Genomic DNA, 20,617 nt, shown 5'->3' with positions numbered 1-20,617 from the left:
AAAATGTTTTCCTGAATATACCACAAAAGGAAAATATCTTGTTAGATATACTATAAACCAAATACATTGAGTGTTTAAAACTCTTATGCACTGATGTGCTACTTCTGCTTTGGGAATTGATTTCCCGAATAAGTAATAAATAACTACATTATACACTTCAGGCCTGGAAATGAATATTGTGGAGAACACATACCTGGTCTCTTGTCACACAAATCTCGGTGGAACCTCCAAATTTTTTTTATTTCTTTTGTCTGTGACGTCGTGGATGCTTCAGTGGGAACGGAATCAACACTGGTATTGGTGATGAATCACTTTAATTACACAACATAACACAGATACAACATTTAATTAATACATTTAGAAAACTTTAGTAGATATCCGAGCTGGTGACACGATCAGAGATGTTAACGAAGATGGCCCTCGTCATCACTGGATGAACAGTCTCCACACCTCAGCTCGCTGGCGGAGCTTCCCAGAACTCTCTCTCACAGGCCTCTCAACAGAACTCTCATCTCTATACGCATGCGTAATTCTCAGTTAAGTCGTTGCCATTCACAGTTCTTTAAATAAGGTGTTAAAATGAATTATAGTACTCGTAGTGTGAGGAGTTTGCTAACGACGTTCTCTCTAGTCAAGAGCATCATAGGTCTTTCTAGTAGAGTTCAGGAGCGTTCTTTACAATTTTAATGAATCCAGCAAGTGTCATTTCACAGATGAGTCTGCTTTTATTGCTTTTAGATCACTTAGTATGTTAATGAATAACAGAAAAAATTAGAAAGAAAAATTAAATATCTTAACCTTTGTTGAATGATAAAATATTTAATATTTTTAATTAGATAGCTCTCGATTTAAATTCATTTTTACTTAAAGTAATCACATTAAAAAACAGAAAAAAATATTCTTAAGAACTGCATTTATTGCTTCTAAATCTCTTGGTTTGTTAATCAGTAATAAGAAGATTAAATTTGAACATTAAATATTTTATGTTTTACCAAATGGCAACAAGCTAGCACAAGAAAAACAAAAGTATTTTATTTCAGGCAGTGGCAACACACTGCTTTTAAACAGTTGAGTTTTTTTATTAGAACTGAAAAATAAATGTCTTCCATTTTGCCGAATGGCAACAGTCTCATATACAGAGTTGAAATGTCTTATTCCCAAAAGTGTTGCCACTGCTGGCTTTCAAATAACTGAGTTTGTTAATAAAAAATTTATTAAATTTCCATAAAATATGAAATAAATAAAAAAATAAATTTGAAATTCAAAATTTGGGTTTAGAGTTGCACATGTTCAGTCGGATGACTATGTATATTCAAAATCTGGTGCCATCATTTTTCCACAATGCAAAAAACATAGCATAGATATATTTATAAAAGTTCCTCATGATTTAAAAGTACAGATGTGATAAAAAATTTACAGAGTTAATTCTACAAAATGAAAAATATATACATTACATTGAAATACTTATATTTTAAAATTTTTATTAGTTTTTCAAGTAACTGCAATTTATTTTAGTGATGTAGTTCCTCATGTAGTTATAACTCTGGATGTTACCTTAGTTAGCACCAACCTCAGCCTCACCTGTAATTGCAGAGTCCTTGAGAATATAGGAAGTGATCATCTTCCAATTCTGTTTGGAATAGGAATAGGAGGCAAACTGTTTATAAGTCCAGTAATAGACGTTGGAATTTAAAACGTGCCGACTGGCAAGCTGTCACTGATAGAACTGAAAATTTAGTGTGTGCAAAACTCTTTACTGATAACCTAGAGACTGACTGGCTGTCCTTCAAGCAGATTATTTACAGTGTTGCTGGCCAGTCCATTCCTAGGGGCAAATTTAAAAGGAAAAAGCCTTACTTAACTCTTTGAAATCCAGACCCTTCGCTAACCTGTATCCTCAAAATACCGGACCGCCCGAAATAGTTTTCCAGTTTCACAGCAATTTCCTCCCCTCCCCATCCATTAACGCAGAAAATAGGTGTGAAGATTTCCAATGGCATCCTTTGTACTTTCTAACAGATATTCCATTAGCCTTTGACCCCGTTCTTTATCAAACTATTCTGAAGGTCAGACCAACAAGCCTTTTCAGCTTTGTTATGATCAGGACTGAGATTTTGTTTATTTCCGTTATTTTTATAGGAAGGAATGAATTGTTTAAAAATATATATAATCCTTAAATTTTTAAACTCTTTTATTGTTGTTTAATGCTTAAAAGCACACTGAACCACAAAAGAATCAACAACGAAATGTCACGATCGACCAAAAGATAATACAACCTTTTAGGGCAAGCTGTCTGCAGTAAACTGATACAATGCATTTGGGGAAATTGCACCTGCTACTGCATATCTTAGAAGGAGGGAAGAAAACAAGATTACAATCTCGGCCATTTTCGGGCGGTTCTGGTTGTTTCAATGCAGGGCCGTGTCGGGCGGTTTGAATGTGAAGGAGTTAACCAGTAACATGCCTGTTCTCCTGCCCTTGATTGTGGAGATAACACAAATACTGAGTAATCTAATCTGGATTCTGACCACAGTCACACTAACAGAATCAAACTAAATAGAGTGAATGCCCAATTAAAAAGTACGCACAGATCAAGAGAGTTAAGTGGAATGAACTTTGTGCCGGTCTGAATTCAAGATCATCTAATAGTAAATTGTGGAAGCTGGTGAAAGGCATTAGCAAAGAACAACCCCATTTTGAAAAGTGCAATACTATTTATTCTAGGAGTGGAGTCTTGGCTCAGAATGATGAACAAGCTAATATTTTAGAGGAGCATTACCAATTAATGAGTAGTCTGAATTTCACTGACAACAACAAATATGTGAAGACCGTGGTGAGTAATGTTATTCATAGCTGTCATAGTAATCCTCATGTGGGCCCGGCTATTTTCAGCAGAGCCTTTTCAGTTCAGGAGTTTGATACTGCGATCGCAAGTTTGAAATTAATTCTTCACCTGGGTCAGATGGTATTCAAGGTCATATATCCATGTGGATCCAATAATCTTTCATTTGGGTCCATATGGAAAACAGAGACTTTTAGACATCATAAACGACTCTTGGAGACGGTCATCTTCCTCGTGATTGGAAAAAGGCAGTTGTGGTGCCTATTAGAAAACCTGGTAGGGACATTGCTTCTGTTGAGAGTTTTAGACCCATGGCTTCTATCTCATGTAAAATTATGGAAAAAATGATTTTAAAGAGACTCGCTTTTTATTTGGATTCCCACAACCTTCTCCCAATAGAGCAATATGGTTTTAGAGAAAGACACAGCACAATTGACCAGGTGCTTTATTTTAGCCAAAGAAATTTCATGATTAAGTTCCTCAGAGATTCTCATAACAAGAAACTTACACATCACACTATAGCTGCTTTCCTGGACCTTTCTAAGGCCTTCAACAGAGTTTGGACGCAGAGACTGACTGCCAAATTAAATTATAAGTTCGGCATACGTGGTAGAGCACTGTCTTGGATTTATAATTTTTTTAGAAATAGACAAGTTAGGGTGAGGTTCAATGGTTTGACTTCAAATAGTTTTAAAATAAGCCAAGGTGTTCCTCAAGGTTCATTTTTGAGCCTTGCTTTGTTTATGCTTTTTATTGCAGGAATTGAAAAGTCATTCCTGGGAACTGTAAAACTGGACTATTTGCAGATGACATTGTTCTTTGGAGTTCCGGCTCTGATATTGGAAAGGTGGAGGAGAGTATGAATCTGGCTCTAACTGACATGTGGAGCTTTGCTGTAGACCACAAATTAAGTTTTAACCCTTCACAACCAATAGTAAATTATATAATTTTTGACCAAGAATCCTGTTGAACAGTCAGCCTTTGAAAGTGAAGAAACACCCAAAGTATTTGGGCTTCATGTTGGATCCTGAGATTTTGGGTAATAGTCACTTGGAACATCTTGTTCTGAGAGCTAGGAAATGCATTAATATCCTTAAGTACATCTTGGGCCGTGATTGGGGTGCCGAAGCTAGTACCCTCAGAAATACTTATGTTTTCCTTATTCGACCCATTTTGGAGTACGACTTCCCCATCTTCTGTTGTGGCTCTGATTCAAACCTACAGAAACTTGAACATGCACAGCTTAGTGCTGCAAGGATTATTACTAGCCATCACAATTCATGCCCAAAAAATATTGTACTTTATGAAGCCAATCTGCAGCCTTTAAGTCTTAGGAGAAATGCATGTTTAGTGAAGTACTACAATAAGCTGTCTAGCCTTGGCCTCCAGAATCGTACCTCAAAATTTCTAGGGTCATGGAGCAATAACCAGAGGCTCAAACGTGGTAGTCCCTATGGACAAGTTGTTTCTAACCACCTTATTGCCAGTTCTATAGAACATCAAAGCTTATCTCAGATTATCTACCCCTCTGAAGGTCTATGGGGTTTACTTTCATGTTAACCTTTCTGTACAAATTGGCAAACAGACGGAATTGCCATGCTACTTGAAACAGTTAGCTCTTGAAATAATTAATAATGTCTCTATGGACGCTGTCCACATGTATATAGACGGCAGTAAACTTGTTAACGACAGTTCTGGCAGTGGCATTTATATTAGATTTTGGGATCAAGAAATAAGAATTCAAAGAAGAAAACCAGACCTTCTGGTTGGTGTTTTGAAGCGAGCTTATTGCAATTCTGAAGGGTCTGGACTCCATCATGTGGCTTCTTCAGTTAAAAGATATCTGGAAATTTTTGGATAGTAAAAGTGCTGTGCAGCACTTAGCTGATTGGCCTAATGTGAGGGATAATACAAGTGCAGACATCCTCAGGAAACTAAAACAACTTTCCCTTTCTCATTGGAACCACTTTCAGTGGATTCCGTCCCATGTCGATGTTGCTGGAAATGAAATTTCGGACAGCTTGGCTACAGCTGGCGCTAGCGAGACCACGTCGTCTGCTGCTCCTCTTACTTATATGGAACTATTTTCTAAATCTAAGGCAAAGAATAAGGCCATTTGGATGGTCCCATGAGTAAACCCATGGTATCAGAGTAAGTGCCCTGGTGGATCCTTGGTTCAGAGCAGCAATAGGCAAGATCAAACTGCACTTACTAGATCCCTTAGTGGCCATCTGTTATCAATGACTTTTGTCGGTGGTAATAAACACTTTGAAATATGTACTAAGTGTTCTACTGCACAGGCCTCTCCTGATCACATCTTATCTTGTCTGGAGCTTACCAGACAGAATCTGGTTCAAGACCCCCCTTTTTATACTAGACTCTTTAAGGGTGAATGGGCTCATGGACCTGATCTAGCTCTGCTGGTCACAGGGATGAGAAACAACAACATAGCTGATTTTCAAATTAATATCAAACATTGCTTGATAATTAATTTCAATTTTTGTTACAAATAATTTTTTGAAAAGAAAATTTAAATTTCATGACATTATTAAAACACATAAAAATTTATGAATTCCTAGTTTGTAAAAAAGGCTATTGATATAAAATTCTCATCAAATGATTTACTTTTTCCATAGGATAAAAAATGATAAAAATTGATTAGAAATTTTACCAACAAAGTTATCCTTTCATTTCCTACAAGGTTAAATTACACTGGTGAAATAAATTAAGAGAATTTGCCTATTTTATCGATTTGCATGAAAACAACTGAACTGAATGAAAAACCACTGCTTCTAGATAAAAACGCAAATCTTGTACCGTAAATACGTAAGCATACACGTGTGTGTAGGCGAAGCCAGCAGAAAAACAGGCTTTATAAGCGTGTGGAGGATAAGACAAATTGCGTTGAGGGTTTAATTTAACGCCCAGCGTCGTGTGTAAACTTTGGAAACAGTTCCAGGATACTAGATCCATCGAGAGAAAGCCTGGGCGAGGTTGTCCAAGAGCTACGACAGCTAGAGAAGATCACTATTTGTCCATCTTCGTGAGGCTAACAGAGGGTCTACAGCTTCTCAGCTCTCTCGGGACCTATGCAGCCACAGAAGCTCGTGTAACAAGGGTGACTGTTTCCAAAAGACTGAATGAGAGAGGACCGTTTGCCAGAAGACCGGCTCTTTGCGTCCCGCTCACGTCTACAGACAGGAGAGTCTGATTAGCATGGTGCAGGCGGCGTAGTGATTGAAGTACGGAGAAATGAGTGACCGTTCTGTTCACCAACAAATCCGTTTTAGCCCAAACAACGATTCTCGCCGTACTTTCACGTGGGGAGAGCCATATACCCTCTGCAAAATCAACAAGGTGTAATGGTAAATGGAGGTGGCGGTGTAATGGTCTGGACAGTGATCATGTTGGATGGCTGCACACCTCTCCACATCTTTGACAGAGCTCTGTGACTGGTGTGAGGTATAGTGATGAGGTCTTGGAACCCTATGTTCTCCTTTTCCGGGGTGCAGTAGGCTGCAAGTTCATCTTACAGGATGATAACGATAGACCACATGGAGCTCTTTTGGTCAGTGAATTTCTTGAGAGTGAGGATATACGCCGGATGGATTGGCCAGCCAGGTCTCCAGTCCTCAACCCTATACAGCATGTCTGGGGCACTCTGGGGAGAGCAATTGCAACTCCCCTCCGAGAACCATCCTGGAACTGAAAACAGTGTTGCTGAATGAGTGGGACCAATGGCCACAGGCACTGCCTTATTTCCAGTATGACATCATGCTGCGAGACCTGAATGGCTGTAAGAAGGCACCATACCCCCTATTAACCTATTTCTTTCGTGTCTTCTGATACCGCTGTTTCAGACCTTCAGACTCCCATGAGTGTTACACACGAACATGTGTGTCTATTATAACTGTTGAATGTTGATTTTGTTTGTATAATACCAACCTATGTTCACACCAAATTTTATTAAAATCTGTCGAGTTGTTCTGGAGATTGTAGATCAAATATGAATATTATCTTTATTTATTTCACCAGTGTAATAAAAATTGAAACTCTTTAATAAATACATTCTCATTGCTCTCAACATTCAAAGAACATTTTTATACATTTCACATCTATATTTTCGTGTTTATATTTATTTTAAAAAAAAATTAAATTAAAGTATGAGAGGCATTATCACACACATTTAATTATCAGTATGTAGCTTAACAAAGATCATATTTTATATAAAGTGCTAAATATTTTATAAAAGAAATTCAAAATAAATATTAAAAGTATTTATTAAAATATTAAAAAATAAATGTATATATTAAAATATAAAACTACATATTTACAATATTTGTAGAAAATCCACCACCACCATGGCAACCTCTGCCAAACACATCCAAACCAACATATATATCAGTCTTGCGAAGACCTGCCTCATAAGCAGACAGTTTCAAATCTTCACCTTTCCAGTTATAGTTTAAAAAGATTCCATCACATCCATCGAAGAAGTCTCTATTAAAAAAAAAAATTAATAAAATAATACGTGAGAAATTTTTGTAAATTTTTTTTTTTTAACATGAGAGGCAATTAACTATTACTTTTATCATGAATTAAACAAGTTACATAATAACAAATGAATTTAAAAACATATTTAAAGTATTTTAAAATTAAATAATACTTATGTTTAAGCAGAATGTGTCTGTTAAATAATTTGAAAGGAAAAAAGGCTAGAGGACGCAGATGCTCACATGTTGCGAGAGAATAAAGATTGTTTATGTTGAAGGCGGCGGCCTAAGAATATGCTCTGAACATATAGTGAATTAAAATAATGTTAAAAATGTTAAAATTAGTAAACGATCATCTGATTTAGAAACGCACAATTATTATAGCGTCCGAGTCACTTCTATAAAGTGGCAATAGACACACAGAGGCTTTTTCCCATTCACTGTTCAATTTTTGAGACTTCCCAATTTATTATGTAAACAACACCATAAGGGGTAAAATAATGGCATTTTCTCTCAAAGTATATCTGTATCTTCTTTATGCAAATTCTAAAGTTCTGGAGTTTAAGATGGACAGTCACTATTCCTTCACTTTAGAAGTTAAGCATTTAATTAACAACGATATGCAAGTACAGCTTAAAGAATTTACCAAGGACAAAATCAGAATATATAGGCAAACAGATAAACGTTACAAAATGTCGTTGGAGATGTTTTATTTCCGAAACATTGTTATCAAGAATATATCAGCCAGGATAACTAGTAAGTACCACATTTTTCCTTTCCTGCATCTCCAATTACAGAAAAGAATTCTCATACATAAATTAATGAAATTAAATGAAAGTAGAAGTATTCATGTAGTTTTACTTGAATACTACCAGAAAGCACAATTAGATGAATACTCTCTTAGACTGAAGAAAGAATGAAAGAGGAACGGAAGGAATTAAAATACTCATATACTACAATGCAAATTTTTTAGAACACTTAATTTTGAAGTAATTTCCCACACCCGTTGTATGCTTAATATTAAGTATTACAAGCTATGTTGCCATTATTATTAAACATTTAGAACTGCTTTAAAGCCAGAAAAATCCTAATCTAATAACAATTGTATAAAAAATTCATGGATTAATCTTTTCTTGCATGTAGCCTGAATTTTCAAGAGGAAATGAATAAAATATGACACAGATCTTACAAAATGGTTCTTGAAGATAGACAGAGAAAAATTTGCAAATTTATTAATTTCACAAGATTTTTGACAGTTTTCCTATTCACAGAATTTGTAATCAAATAGAAAATTATAAATAAAAATAGAAGCAGAATTAAAGAAGTAAATTACCTCTTTATATTTAATATTTCTCCTAACAATGAAAAACTTTGCAAGTCCATTAAAAACAAATTTAGATATTTCACAAAAAAAAACTATTATTAAAATTTAATTCTTGTTCACTGGATGTTTCGTGTTTAAAATAAAGGAACAGTTGATTTTTTTTTTTTGCTGAAATGAATGCTGTAAATTATATTATGAAATTAATATTTATATACAGTCAAAAGTCGTTAATTCGGACACCCATAATCCGGAATGATCTATAATCCGAACCTCAAAACTAAAATCTTTCTGCGCATGCGCCGCGTTGACGCATGCGCATAGGCGTTTTACGCGTGCGCGCAAGACATTTACGACTGCGCATATGCGTTTGCGCAGGCACAGAATACGTTTTAGCGTGCGCGTTTAATGTATAACGGATGGTATAAGCTCTAATTATCTATTTCAGTTAATGATGATGATTGCGTTGTTCCTTAATCTTCGAATTGGATCTGGCTTATTATTTTTTGCAGACTGTAAGAGCAATTTTATAAAAGTAAGCTTGAACTTTCGATTACGTCAAATAGAATTTCCGATGCTGGAGCTCCCAAAGGATCTAGAAAACGAAAGTATGTTTCGATGTCCATCAAACAAAAAACGAATTGCTACAAAAAATGGATAAAGCCATATCCTTTGTTTATCTAACCGTTCGGAAATCTGTTTATCAATTTCACGCTGCTCTGTGCGGAAGGGGGGGGGGACGTCGCCACGTGCTATGAACTGGAAGTTGATCTGTCAGCACTATCGTTATCTTCAGGGAAGATGTTTTTATTTTATTTGGCTTATAATTCCTTACCAAATGTAGAATTTCATCTTGATGTACTACGTCTTTCATATGATTTAAATCAAATTCCTCATCATTATAAATATCACGAATACACATCAAATAGTTGCAATTTTCTAATTTCGACTATGCGTAAGGTATGCTTTACGCATGCGCGCGTTGAAAGAAATGTTTAATAAAGTAAACAAATAAATATTAAGCTTCTTTTTTTGTAAATTTTGATACCCTTTAGATCATAACTGCTCATTATTTTATAAATTACGGTTTCATATTTTTAATTTTATAATTTCTGTATGCCATCTTACCAGATTTAAACTGATGATCTATAATCCGGAAAAATCGATAATCCGGAATTGCCGAAGTCCTGACGAGTCCGGATTAAAGACTTTTGACTGTATTATGAAATGAATGATGTAAATTATGTTTACTGATGTTATGAAAATTAGAATTTTCTACACGAACACATCAATAAAAAGGTTGATATATTTGATTTGTTTTAAACACAACAAAATCATTATTTCATTAATTTTTCTTTATGTTATTTGACTGTACTGCAATTTTTTTTTTAAAAAAGGTTCAGAAGTGTTTCAATGATTTTATTTTTGATACTGATTGCAACTCTATGATATATACCATATTTGACAGCATATAAGACACACCCTTATTTAGAAGGCCCCACACACAAGAGAAAAAGTTTCAATAGTCCATGGGACAGTGCAGTACCACAATAACTTAAAATGTGGTTTCTTTTAGTTCTCACATTTTGTAAAAGCCAAATAAACAATCATTGAATGCAATTACCAAACATATTTTTATTAAGGAAAATTAACAAATGGCAAACTATTTTGAACATGATATGTAAATTTCAATAATGAATAAATGAATGAATGGCAAGCAATCAAACATAATACAAAATAAAGCAGAAACAACAAAAAAACACAGATTCAAGGAAAACGTTACCTATCATGAAATTATAATTTAATCACTTTCAAAACCATAAAAATCCTTTTCACTATCATCATCATCGAAAACAAGAATACCGTCATCACTACTGTTTCTGTCATCGCTAGTATCACCTTCTTCAAATAATGCATCGTCTTCTGTTCCGTCAAGAGCATTACTGATTCCGCACTTCTTAAAGGACTTAACAATTACTTCAGCCTTTACATCCTCCCAAGATCTTTTTACCCATTTGCAGCACACTTGTGTAATAGAGGGCCGCTTCATTCTACCTGAGAGCGTGATGTGGCTCTCCTATCCACTTGATCCATCGTTCTCGCACTTTTTCCTTAAATGGCTTATTCACTGATACATCTAACTGCTGCAATAGGCTAGTCAATCCACCAGGAATGACAGCTATCTGGGTTTTTAATTCTCTCGCTTTATTCTTGATGGTTTCAGTTCTATGGGTGCTAAACTGATCCAAAACCAAAAGAGAGGGTTTTCTTAAGAGTCCACCAGGTTGCCTTGCCTGTAACCAGTTTCATTCCAGCTTTGTCCATCCGGCCTTTCGGATGAACATGAACAATTACACCCGTTGGAAGTTTTTCTTTTGAATATGAAAAACGGCGGTAGTTTTGTGCCATCAGCACAACATATTAAAACTACCGTATTATCAGGTTTTTCATGACCTGTGGTTTTTATGGTTATTGATTTAGATGCTTTAATACTCACAGTCTTATTGAATGGTACAGCAAATGTGAGTGGAATTTAATCCATATTTCCTATTTGACCGAACTCAAAAGAAGTTTTCTTGCGTGCATTTATAACAAACCTATGAAATGCTAGTATTTTTTCTATGCTGGCATTTTCTGTGCCATAGTTGTTTTTGTGCTCATTGATAAGCCTTGCCTTTTCATGAACCTGTAGCACCAGCCCTCAGACCCTGAAAAGTTCCGATTCCCATGTTTTTCTGCAAATCTTTTGGCCTCATTGATTATCATTTTGGTTGAAACACTTATCCCAGATTTCCTCTTATCTATCACCCACATTTTTATGGCATTTCCAAGTTCAGGCTAAGATGGAGCTGGGCATCGAAGGTTATGTTTTTGTTTTTTAGCAGTCTTCAGTTGATCTTCCTGCGGTTGCCAAGTACGTATCAATTTTTTGATAGGTGATGGACCGAAATGCCTTGCTGCTGCTCTGTTTCCATGCACTTTGGCGTAGTTTAACACTCCTAGTTTATACTGAATAGTATAGCTTAATCTCTTGTTTCCTGTAGTCATATTTTCCAGGGTATTTTTTTTAAACAAATAGTTTTAAGCACCGATACTAACACGTTTATACAGAGTAGCACCGATACTGACACGTGTGTTGGCTGAGTCAAAGAAAGTCTATGTAAAGAAGGAACTCCATAGACGTAATGTGACCGTCGAACCTATTTGAACTTCAACATCAGCTTCGAGCTTTGGCGCTTTTTCGCGATAGATATTTCGCGCATGCGCAAAATAATTATGGCAGATGTAGAAAAAGTTATGTGTGTCTAGACCTTTATCCGGGCTAAAAATAGCATTCAGTATTGAAAGTTAACCTGTGTCCTTCATGTATAAGATGCAGGTAACTTTTTTGAGACCAAATTTAGGAAAAAAAGTGCATCTTATATGCCGTCAAATACAGCATTTGTACATGCAGTTCATAAATAAAAATTAAACTATAAAAACTACATTTTTAGATGCTTTAAAATCTAGATTTTATAGAATATGTTTATTTTCATAAAGTTTTATGTTGGCTTCTCAGACGTTTAAGTATGATTTTAGATCAGATAAACAAATGTATTAATAAATTTTCTTATTGTTCATGGATCAAACGTGTTTGTACGTGGTAAACCTTTTGAAAAGAAAAATATTGTTAAACATATTTTTTTGTGATATAAATGCAATATTTCAGTTTTTACTGATTTTTATGAAAAGCTAACTCATGCGGACAATTTAAACTTTAGATGTTTAACCATAGAAAGATGTTTTTATATTGTTACGAACTGTACAACCACGGTAAGATAGTTTCCCTGCAAAGCAGGTTTAGGGTTGCTATAAAATGGCAAGGGAAGGCAGGGTTGCCACATTTGGTGGCAAAATTAGCGATATGCCATGGATGGATGGAGAACCTTCTGGAACGAATATTAGCCCAGAATATTCTCGAACACAAGCCAAAAGCTATATACCTCCTCGTACGTGGAGAGTCAGTCAATTAGCGTCTCATCCAGTGAGCTAGTTAGTCCGTGTGGAGTCCATCGAGTTGATAGTCACTGAGTGCTGAGTCAGTCATCGAGTGCACCGAAAGAGTCTCTTAGTGTATTGCAGTTAGTGCATCGTCGAGAGAGCATTTTGAGCTCCAGGAATGACTGAACCGAGAAGTCAAGAGCTGTACTCTGATGTGTCGTTGAGTGCATCGTGAGTTGTAGCATAGAAGAGTCTCGAGAGTACGTGGAGTTCCGAGAACAACTGGGCAGAGTTGGGAGCTGTACTCTGGTGCTTTGCACTGAAGCTGTCTCCACCATTATAGTCCGATAACCTGGAGGCTGTGTTGCTGATTGTATAAGCGTGTTTTTAGTAGCTCTACGACAACTGTAAAAACATGATTTTGGAGCTGTCCTGAGAATACTGGCTAATAAAGTGTGTTTCCATATTCCATCAAGTGCTGTCGTCATTTTTCACTCCAAATCTACGAACCCCGTATGAATGTGAAGGAAAAAAATAACATAACACTATTTTGCTATATCAACTTTTTATAGCATTAAAATGTTACACACCTACAGCTGCCAACAACTTATGAAAATAATGTATTAGCAAAATTTTATGCATGCAAGGCATCTTCTTATACCAATGCTTTAAAACACACATGTACATTTTTAAGTTTAAATGTACATTTTTAAGTTTAAATATTTTATTTCTAATCAATAAATTCAGTAAAAGAATTTTATAACTGATTCAAATATAAATACAGTATACACATAACTGTATACATGTACACAATATTAATAAAAAAATGTAATCATTCAATACCTTTTGCACTCGCGTATTATGGTGATGCTGAAGATAAATACATATAGGAGACATTTTTTGGCAGTAACTGTTTAAAACCTTTATTTTAAATTAAGGTTTCTTGTAACATCCAGTACAAGTACAAAAGCATCCTCAGATTATATTTTTCTTAAATTTCTAATAAAATTACTAGTGCATTAAATAATGTTCTTAAGACACAGATAAGAAAGTTTACCTAAAATAGCTTTTATTGCATAGAAAAAACAGTTGACAACAAAATGAAAAAACATACATTTGTCTTTCAGAGATTATAATAATACATGTATTAACATTATCAAAATTTTAAAGTAAACATAAAAATTAAAATAATTACATGAGAAATCAAGAAGGAAAATTTAACATAATTGTGCCTTCATTCTAATACTCTTTATGAAAAAAATTAGGGAAAATTTGATATTGAGTGTTCCTGAACATATGTCTCATTTCTACCCAATGATTATAAGACTACAGATTAGAAAAATTTAATATTCACTCTCATTCGTCTTTCAACCTAGGCTAAAATAATAAAAATCTAGGCTATCATGTTTAGTTCCTCCCCTCTTGTTCCAGTAAAATTTTGATTCTGTCACATATGTGCTACTAGAATGAAGATATCAATTATGATGATAATAAGTTTCAGCAGTATGAATAACAAATAAATTAACAAATTCAGTGCTTACTTTTCCGTTTCGCTGGCACAAATCTCGCCAAGCAGACATTATTGGCGACAACATACAGTATACACATAAAAAATGTTAACAAATGTTAGTTCTTAAGAGTTTTTTATTTTAAAGGCATAAATATTTTAATATCGTTTAAAATTTTGTAAAAAGCCAATGAATGCAGACAATAAATTTGTAAAAAGAAATTAATTTAAGAATTTATTATGCTTTTATGGTTCAACATCCTAATTCGCCGGTTCATACTACGTGACCCCAAGTGATCTCATCTCAAGTAAACTATGCTACAATAGTCTAATTCTCTCAGTAATTATCTACATTAATTTCAAGTTAAATCTTAATTTGGAATATTTGAAGTTCAAATGCACGAATTATTTCAATTCGTACGAGTAGCTTACTCAGAAATTATGTAAAACTGCAGTGTTGTACTTCACTAGTGCATTCTCATTAGAATTGATGAATTTAAGCCTTGATTTTGCTTTTTCTACATTTTCGCCTTTGGGTGAGTGGTGTGATTGCCTCCTAATTGACTTAATTACCACGAATGGTTTTTTTTCTCGTTTTCAAGATCTAGAACCATAATACAGATTTCACCATTCATTAACAATTTGATGATTGAGAAGCATTGTCATCACAATGAAAAACCTCTTTTATATCATCTACATTTATTACCGCTGCTCCACATTTCTTTATAATATCCGTTAACTGGAAAATTTCACCTTTGTTTTGCGATATCAGAAAACCTTTAAAATTAGCGGCTATCATCATCAAATTTAGCTATCCTTCACTATATACATATTTGGCTATGCATCATGAGCTTGGCGACTAACGAAAAGTTGTTCCATTAAATCTTCCTGCTTCTATTGCACACTGAGACAATTAAGCCTACATTGCATTAGTTTAGGTATACTGTTAAAAATTTAACAAGTATAATAAAGATATTTATTAGACATAAATATAATAAATATATTTATTTTACTTATGTCTATTTCTTGCACATGCTTAAGGCTTATCAGAGTTCTGAATAAATAAATTCCAACATATATACATAGACTTTATTGAGGGCCAGTGCTAGATATCTTACTATGTGATGCAGTCTCTGCGAGTCCTAAATTCTGTGACGTGGTGTGGCCATACAAGCCCTGGCACTGGTTCTGAGTTTATGTGAATAACAAATCAATTATTCTTAATTCAAATAGCCCAAAATGTAATCTTTGGGTCTATGAGTATCATCAACAAAATCTATTTTTAGCATACGGAAAGAAATTTTTGGTAAATTTTTCCTTGTCAACATTTTTTAGCGCATTTAACTTAAATCTGTAATCATCGCCAAGCATAATGTCAACATAAAAGGTTACCATACTGCTTTATTATTCTATTACTAAAGTTAAAAAAAAAAAAATGATTAGGCATCACTACATGAGTCATTACTCAAGTTGTCATGTTTTGATAAACATGGGGTGATGAAAGGAAAGTATAATAAATAATGATTTGCAAGGTTGGCGTCAGATCAATGATGTATCTATGTGGAATGTTTCAGTTTGAGATGTGTGCCAAAGCAGATACGCAGCAATGGATCCCAATTACTGATCGTACAAGTTTTATACTAAAATGATTGTTTCTTCAATAACAAGGTATTTTATTTGGTGTCAAAGTGAAATTAAGAATCGGGCTCTCTGGATGTTTTATTATGCGCTGAGAGGGGGAATCAAATGAGCATGTGTAAAGCCTACGAGAAAACATTGTTGGTGTTTTTGAGGTCTGGATTTTAGATCATTCCGGATAATGGATGTCCGGATTTTGGACTTTGTACTGTATATATGGAAAACTGCATTCGCAGAGAATTTTATACTTGATGACAATTGTGGTAGAAAAACCTTGAGAAACAGCAATATCATTCAGAATATCAAGCCTTCTATTTAAAGATGGCAGAAAAGGAGCATAAATGAATTGTTCTGTGAACAAAGCTATAGAGACAGCAAAACATAAATGGCAGCAATGAATGTTTTCTACAGTTCATCATTTTGCATGTGAAAGTAAATAAATGCTACACAAATGCTTACAGTAATTTAATAGAAATAAACTGTACTGCATATACATTTTCTTCAAGTCACATGAATTATGAATCTAGTTTACAATTAACCACAAATAAAACTCTGAAAAAGATAACTTTCTCAAATAATTAAGAGAATGTATGAGCAGAAACAGTATTTAACATATTTTTAAAGGACTAAAGTTACTTTTCTGTTAAGAGGGTACCAGCTGCAAAATGTGAACTAAAATACAAGTACTAAATGTGGTATTTTGTTTAAAACACATCATAAATAGCTATGCAATGGTTAATGTGTGTAATGCCAAGTGATGCTGATGGTAACTTTTACAGTTCTCCAGTTTTTTGTTTTTAAATGAGAATATATTGTATACATAGTAAAAACAGTTTTCCCTGTACACGTAGTGATCATCATTATATGCATTATATGATACATAATTATTTTTACAAGTTAATTTACTTTTTGATGAAGCTGTATGTTTTGTTAGGGTTGCTGCCATCTAGATAAGATTCCATGCCAGCATTTAAGTCTGTTGCTAAGTGATACCCTATTAACAGAAAAGTACCAGACAAAGTCTTGAAACTTCATTTCTTAATTTACTATTTATATATTGAAATGAACTTTCTTAGTAAATACCTGTTATGTTCATTTAATGCATTTTGCCATTCGAGATCTCCACTTGTAGTGACACTATCATACCAAAGGACAAGAGTGTGTGACCGAAATGAATGCATCATATCTGTCAACAAGTTAATGAATTGCTTTACGAGAGGTATTTGGTTTATCTAAATGAATTAAAAGCAGATTATAATTTTATTCACTAAATATTCTAATTACATACTAAAAATGTTTTTTCATAATATAAATAAATTTGTTATTTGTTGTGCTTATTTTACTATATTGATAAACTATTGCAACAAAAAGTGCTTATTTTGCATTCTTAAAATAACATCATAAGCTATGCAAGTTTCATAAACTTTTCCATACATGTTGTTATTATGACTTATCTTGCTTGTCTGACAGTCATCAGTACAAGCCCATAAAATTCAACATGGCAAGGAGTGCAAGATTGCACCTGTATTGGCCAAATGCCTTGAGTATCATACACGTGACATTATGACTTTGCCCAGTTCTGCTCCCAATTTTGATGAAAAGCACCATGGGGGGGACGCAGATCCAAGGGTCTCCCACCCTTCTTCCCCTATCGCAACCTCTCAAGAGGACTTCTGGATTGTTGCATATTTAGAGTGCCCCAATGCCACACAGCTACTATATATTTACGAACATCTATACCTTTTCTGGGATTCAAACTCGGGCACTTTGGTACAGCATACAGCATTGCTAACTGCTATCCTGGTTGGGCAGCTTTTTCATAGATTATTAACATGTCATTTGATCAGGTTTAATGGGAACAAGCCTTGCTCTAGCAATTTCAGCATCCTAGGTGATCAGTACATTTTACATGCTATGCAAATTAAATACACTAATAATTCAAAGTGAAATATACATTCGCTTAGTTGTTACTTGTGAAAGCAATTCAGTTGCTCTTTGCAATTTGTTGCCCTAGGTTCTTATATGTGGTGTTGGCTCAAGAATCTCTCATATATAATATAACTAAATATATTTAGAGGATCTGCATTTTATCATAAATACACTTCATACACAATTAATATATGAAGAACTTTCATGATTAAAATGATAACCTAAAACAAATCACAAAGTTAATAGTTGTTTTCAAAATTATTATTTATTCCACAGTTTTTAAATTATAAAAAATGAAAACTTTCGGATTTAAATTTCTAAAAGAAACATATTTTGTGTATATTCATATCCCATGTTTAAAAAGAAAATATCAGTTACTTTTTTTCATTCAAAATTATTGCGCTCATCCCCAAAGGGAATATTTAAAGTATTATTTATATATATACTTAAAATTTTTTAGGTTTTTTCTGATTATCTGCATCCCCCTAACAAAAAGTTGCCAACTGTTGGAGGGCAATTTTTGAGCAAGCTAAGATGCAAAAGATAACAGCCATTTTCAAAAATGGTATTACACCAACATAAAACAGCAACCAATTAACAAAATTTAAAGTGCAAGAAATATCTATAAAACATTTACTGTTTTTTGTGCTGTTCTCCCTATATACACAATCATGCAGAAACTGGAGCACATTATCACTCTCCCCATGTAAACATCAATCTTTTCAATTAAACAAACTTCAGAGCATTGCACAAATTTGACAACAACAAAAAAATTCTGATCCATAAAATTCAATCATTTACATATGGAATGTAAATTTTTGCATTTCATTCCTGTTGTGCAAAATTTCTTATTTCTGAAGGCATGTGATGCTTTCTTTTTCAGCTGTTGGCAAACTCTATTGTATTATTAGTGTCCCATTACGATTGCTTTCAAGGGGGAAAAAATTATTTGAATATACTTCATACATACATAAAGAAGAACTTTCATGATCAGAATGACAACCTAAAACAAACCTAACCTAAACAAACTTACAAAAAAAAAAAAAAAAAAAAAAAAAAAAAAAAAAAAGGATACTTATTGTAAAATGCATTAATATTTAATTAGATAGTCTAAATTTCATGTCCTTTGACTAATTTCATGTAATTTTCTGACACATTTAATACCAAAAAAAGTCTAGAATGGGAGGAGAAAAGCTTTTATTTATCAAAGTACTTTTTAATATGATGAAAATAAATGTAATAATTAATGTGTTTTGGATAAACTTAGTCATATACCCCATATTAAGGTAAAACAAAATAAACTATAAATATATTAATAGATTAAATTTAGCTTGAATCTCCATATAAAGTTTTACAAATGTCAATAGTGGGCTGACACAATTCAGGTCAAAGGAAATTTTAATATGAAAAATTTTAAAAGGAAAAGATCATAAAATGTGATAAAAAAAAATAAAACAATTCAGATGAAACAAAATTTAACAGAAAACATTATTCTCAAATTCACTAGATATGGAGGGAATGTAATTTGTGCAATTTAAGTTTCCTTTCCTCAATAAACTTCACTCACAACAAGTAACAAGTCTTAGTAGCAGCTTTCCTTAATAGCTGTCCTTCTTCTTCTTCAATGGCCAGACAGCCCAGGATGGGCCCTTGCCTTCCTCAGAATCGAATTACAAGCTCTTCTATCCCTGGCCATGGACATCCAATTGGTTATTTTTAAAATTATTAAGTCTGTTTCCAAAGAGCCGAGCCACCTAAGTTTAGGTCTCCCTCTTTTTCGGGTGTCAAATGGTCTGGCCAAGAAGATCTTTTTAGTTACTTGATTTTCATCCATTCTGCACAGGTGTCCTGCCCGTTTAATTATCTGAATCCTTATATATTTTACTATATCTATTTCTTTAAAAGATTTATAGAGTTCAGAGTTAGTTCTTCTAATAGCTGTCCTTGGTAAAAGATAAAAAAAAAAAATTAAGATGGGATATTCGATGATCTAACAGGGGATGCTGAAAAATCGCATGAGTTGGCAGCTATGAAACACTAATTTTAAAAAAAAATTACCATTGAAATTTGAAAGTGTAAATAAACTCATGTCTACTGTGTACATTCCTGAATAGAATATTTTGATGACATAGTGCACTGCTTTGTAAAATTTTTTTCAGGAGTTGTCTGTAATCAAAAGGTACTGATTTTGTAATCATAATGGTATATCGTAATTACTCAATTATCCCCTACCAGATTTTTTAGCACATGATTTAGAAATTTCTGATTTATGGTTACAATGTAAAATACAAACATAAATAGGAAAGTAATTTTTGTACATAAAAAGAATATTAATGAAATTGATGAGTCCTTTGAAAAACATTATAATAATATTTGTGTGCCTTTATGTGTATTTTTTAATGCACAATGTTTACCATTTAAGCTGTCATTTCAGAAATATACACAGTATATTTTCCTATTTCTGGTTTTAAAGTGGTATAATTAGCAGATAAAGGGGAGAAAATATGTGAGTAAATATAGTAATTCTATAAGAATATATCAGGTTGTAACAAAAGTTTTCTGTCAAAAAGTGTTCTTATACAGTTAGGTGGTAAATAATACAAAAGCTTTAATACCTTTAGTGTGGGTAGTAATCACCAGCCAAATGTATGACTTTCTGCCAATGTTTTGTTAGTTTTTCAAAGCCTTCAAACCAGAAACTCAGTGGAAGTCCAAAAGCAGATCAACCTCATTTTGGACGTCCTATGCAGAATGGAAGATAGCATCAGCAAGATGTAGCTGTAGGTGTGAAAAAAGGTAAAAGTCTGAAGGAGAGATGTTGGGGCTATATGGTGGGTGAAGAAAAATATTCCATTCAAGTCCATACTGAGTCCAGTCAGTGAATGCAGACACATGTGGTCTTGTAT

The 20,617-nt window shown here is 33.8% G+C and overlaps 1 protein-coding gene across 1 annotated transcript in view; it reads right to left on the bottom strand.

Annotated features, from left to right (window-relative positions):
- The window catches only part of ENGase (cytosolic endo-beta-N-acetylglucosaminidase), a 131,681-nt gene that overhangs the window by 51,782 nt on the left and 59,282 nt on the right, over nt 1–20,617 (bottom strand). Inside the window, exons 5-6 of the mRNA XM_085823494.1 lie at nt 16,866–17,014; nt 7,177–7,342 (exon numbers count right to left, since the gene is read on the bottom strand). Coding sequence (XP_085679620.1) covers nt 7,177–7,342; nt 16,866–17,014 — 315 coding nt within the window. The remainder of the gene's footprint in view (nt 1–7,176; nt 7,343–16,865; nt 17,015–20,617) is intronic.

The sequence above is a fragment of the Stegodyphus dumicola genome, chromosome 9 (assembly GCF_044657685.1).
Source record: "Stegodyphus dumicola isolate Sdum_Otavi_A_Nest chromosome 9, ASM4465768v1".
NCBI classification, from domain to species: domain Eukaryota; kingdom Metazoa; phylum Arthropoda; class Arachnida; order Araneae; family Eresidae; genus Stegodyphus; species Stegodyphus dumicola.
The sequence above is the reverse complement of the archived record's forward strand: the minus strand, read 5'-3'. Positions and strand labels throughout refer to the sequence as shown.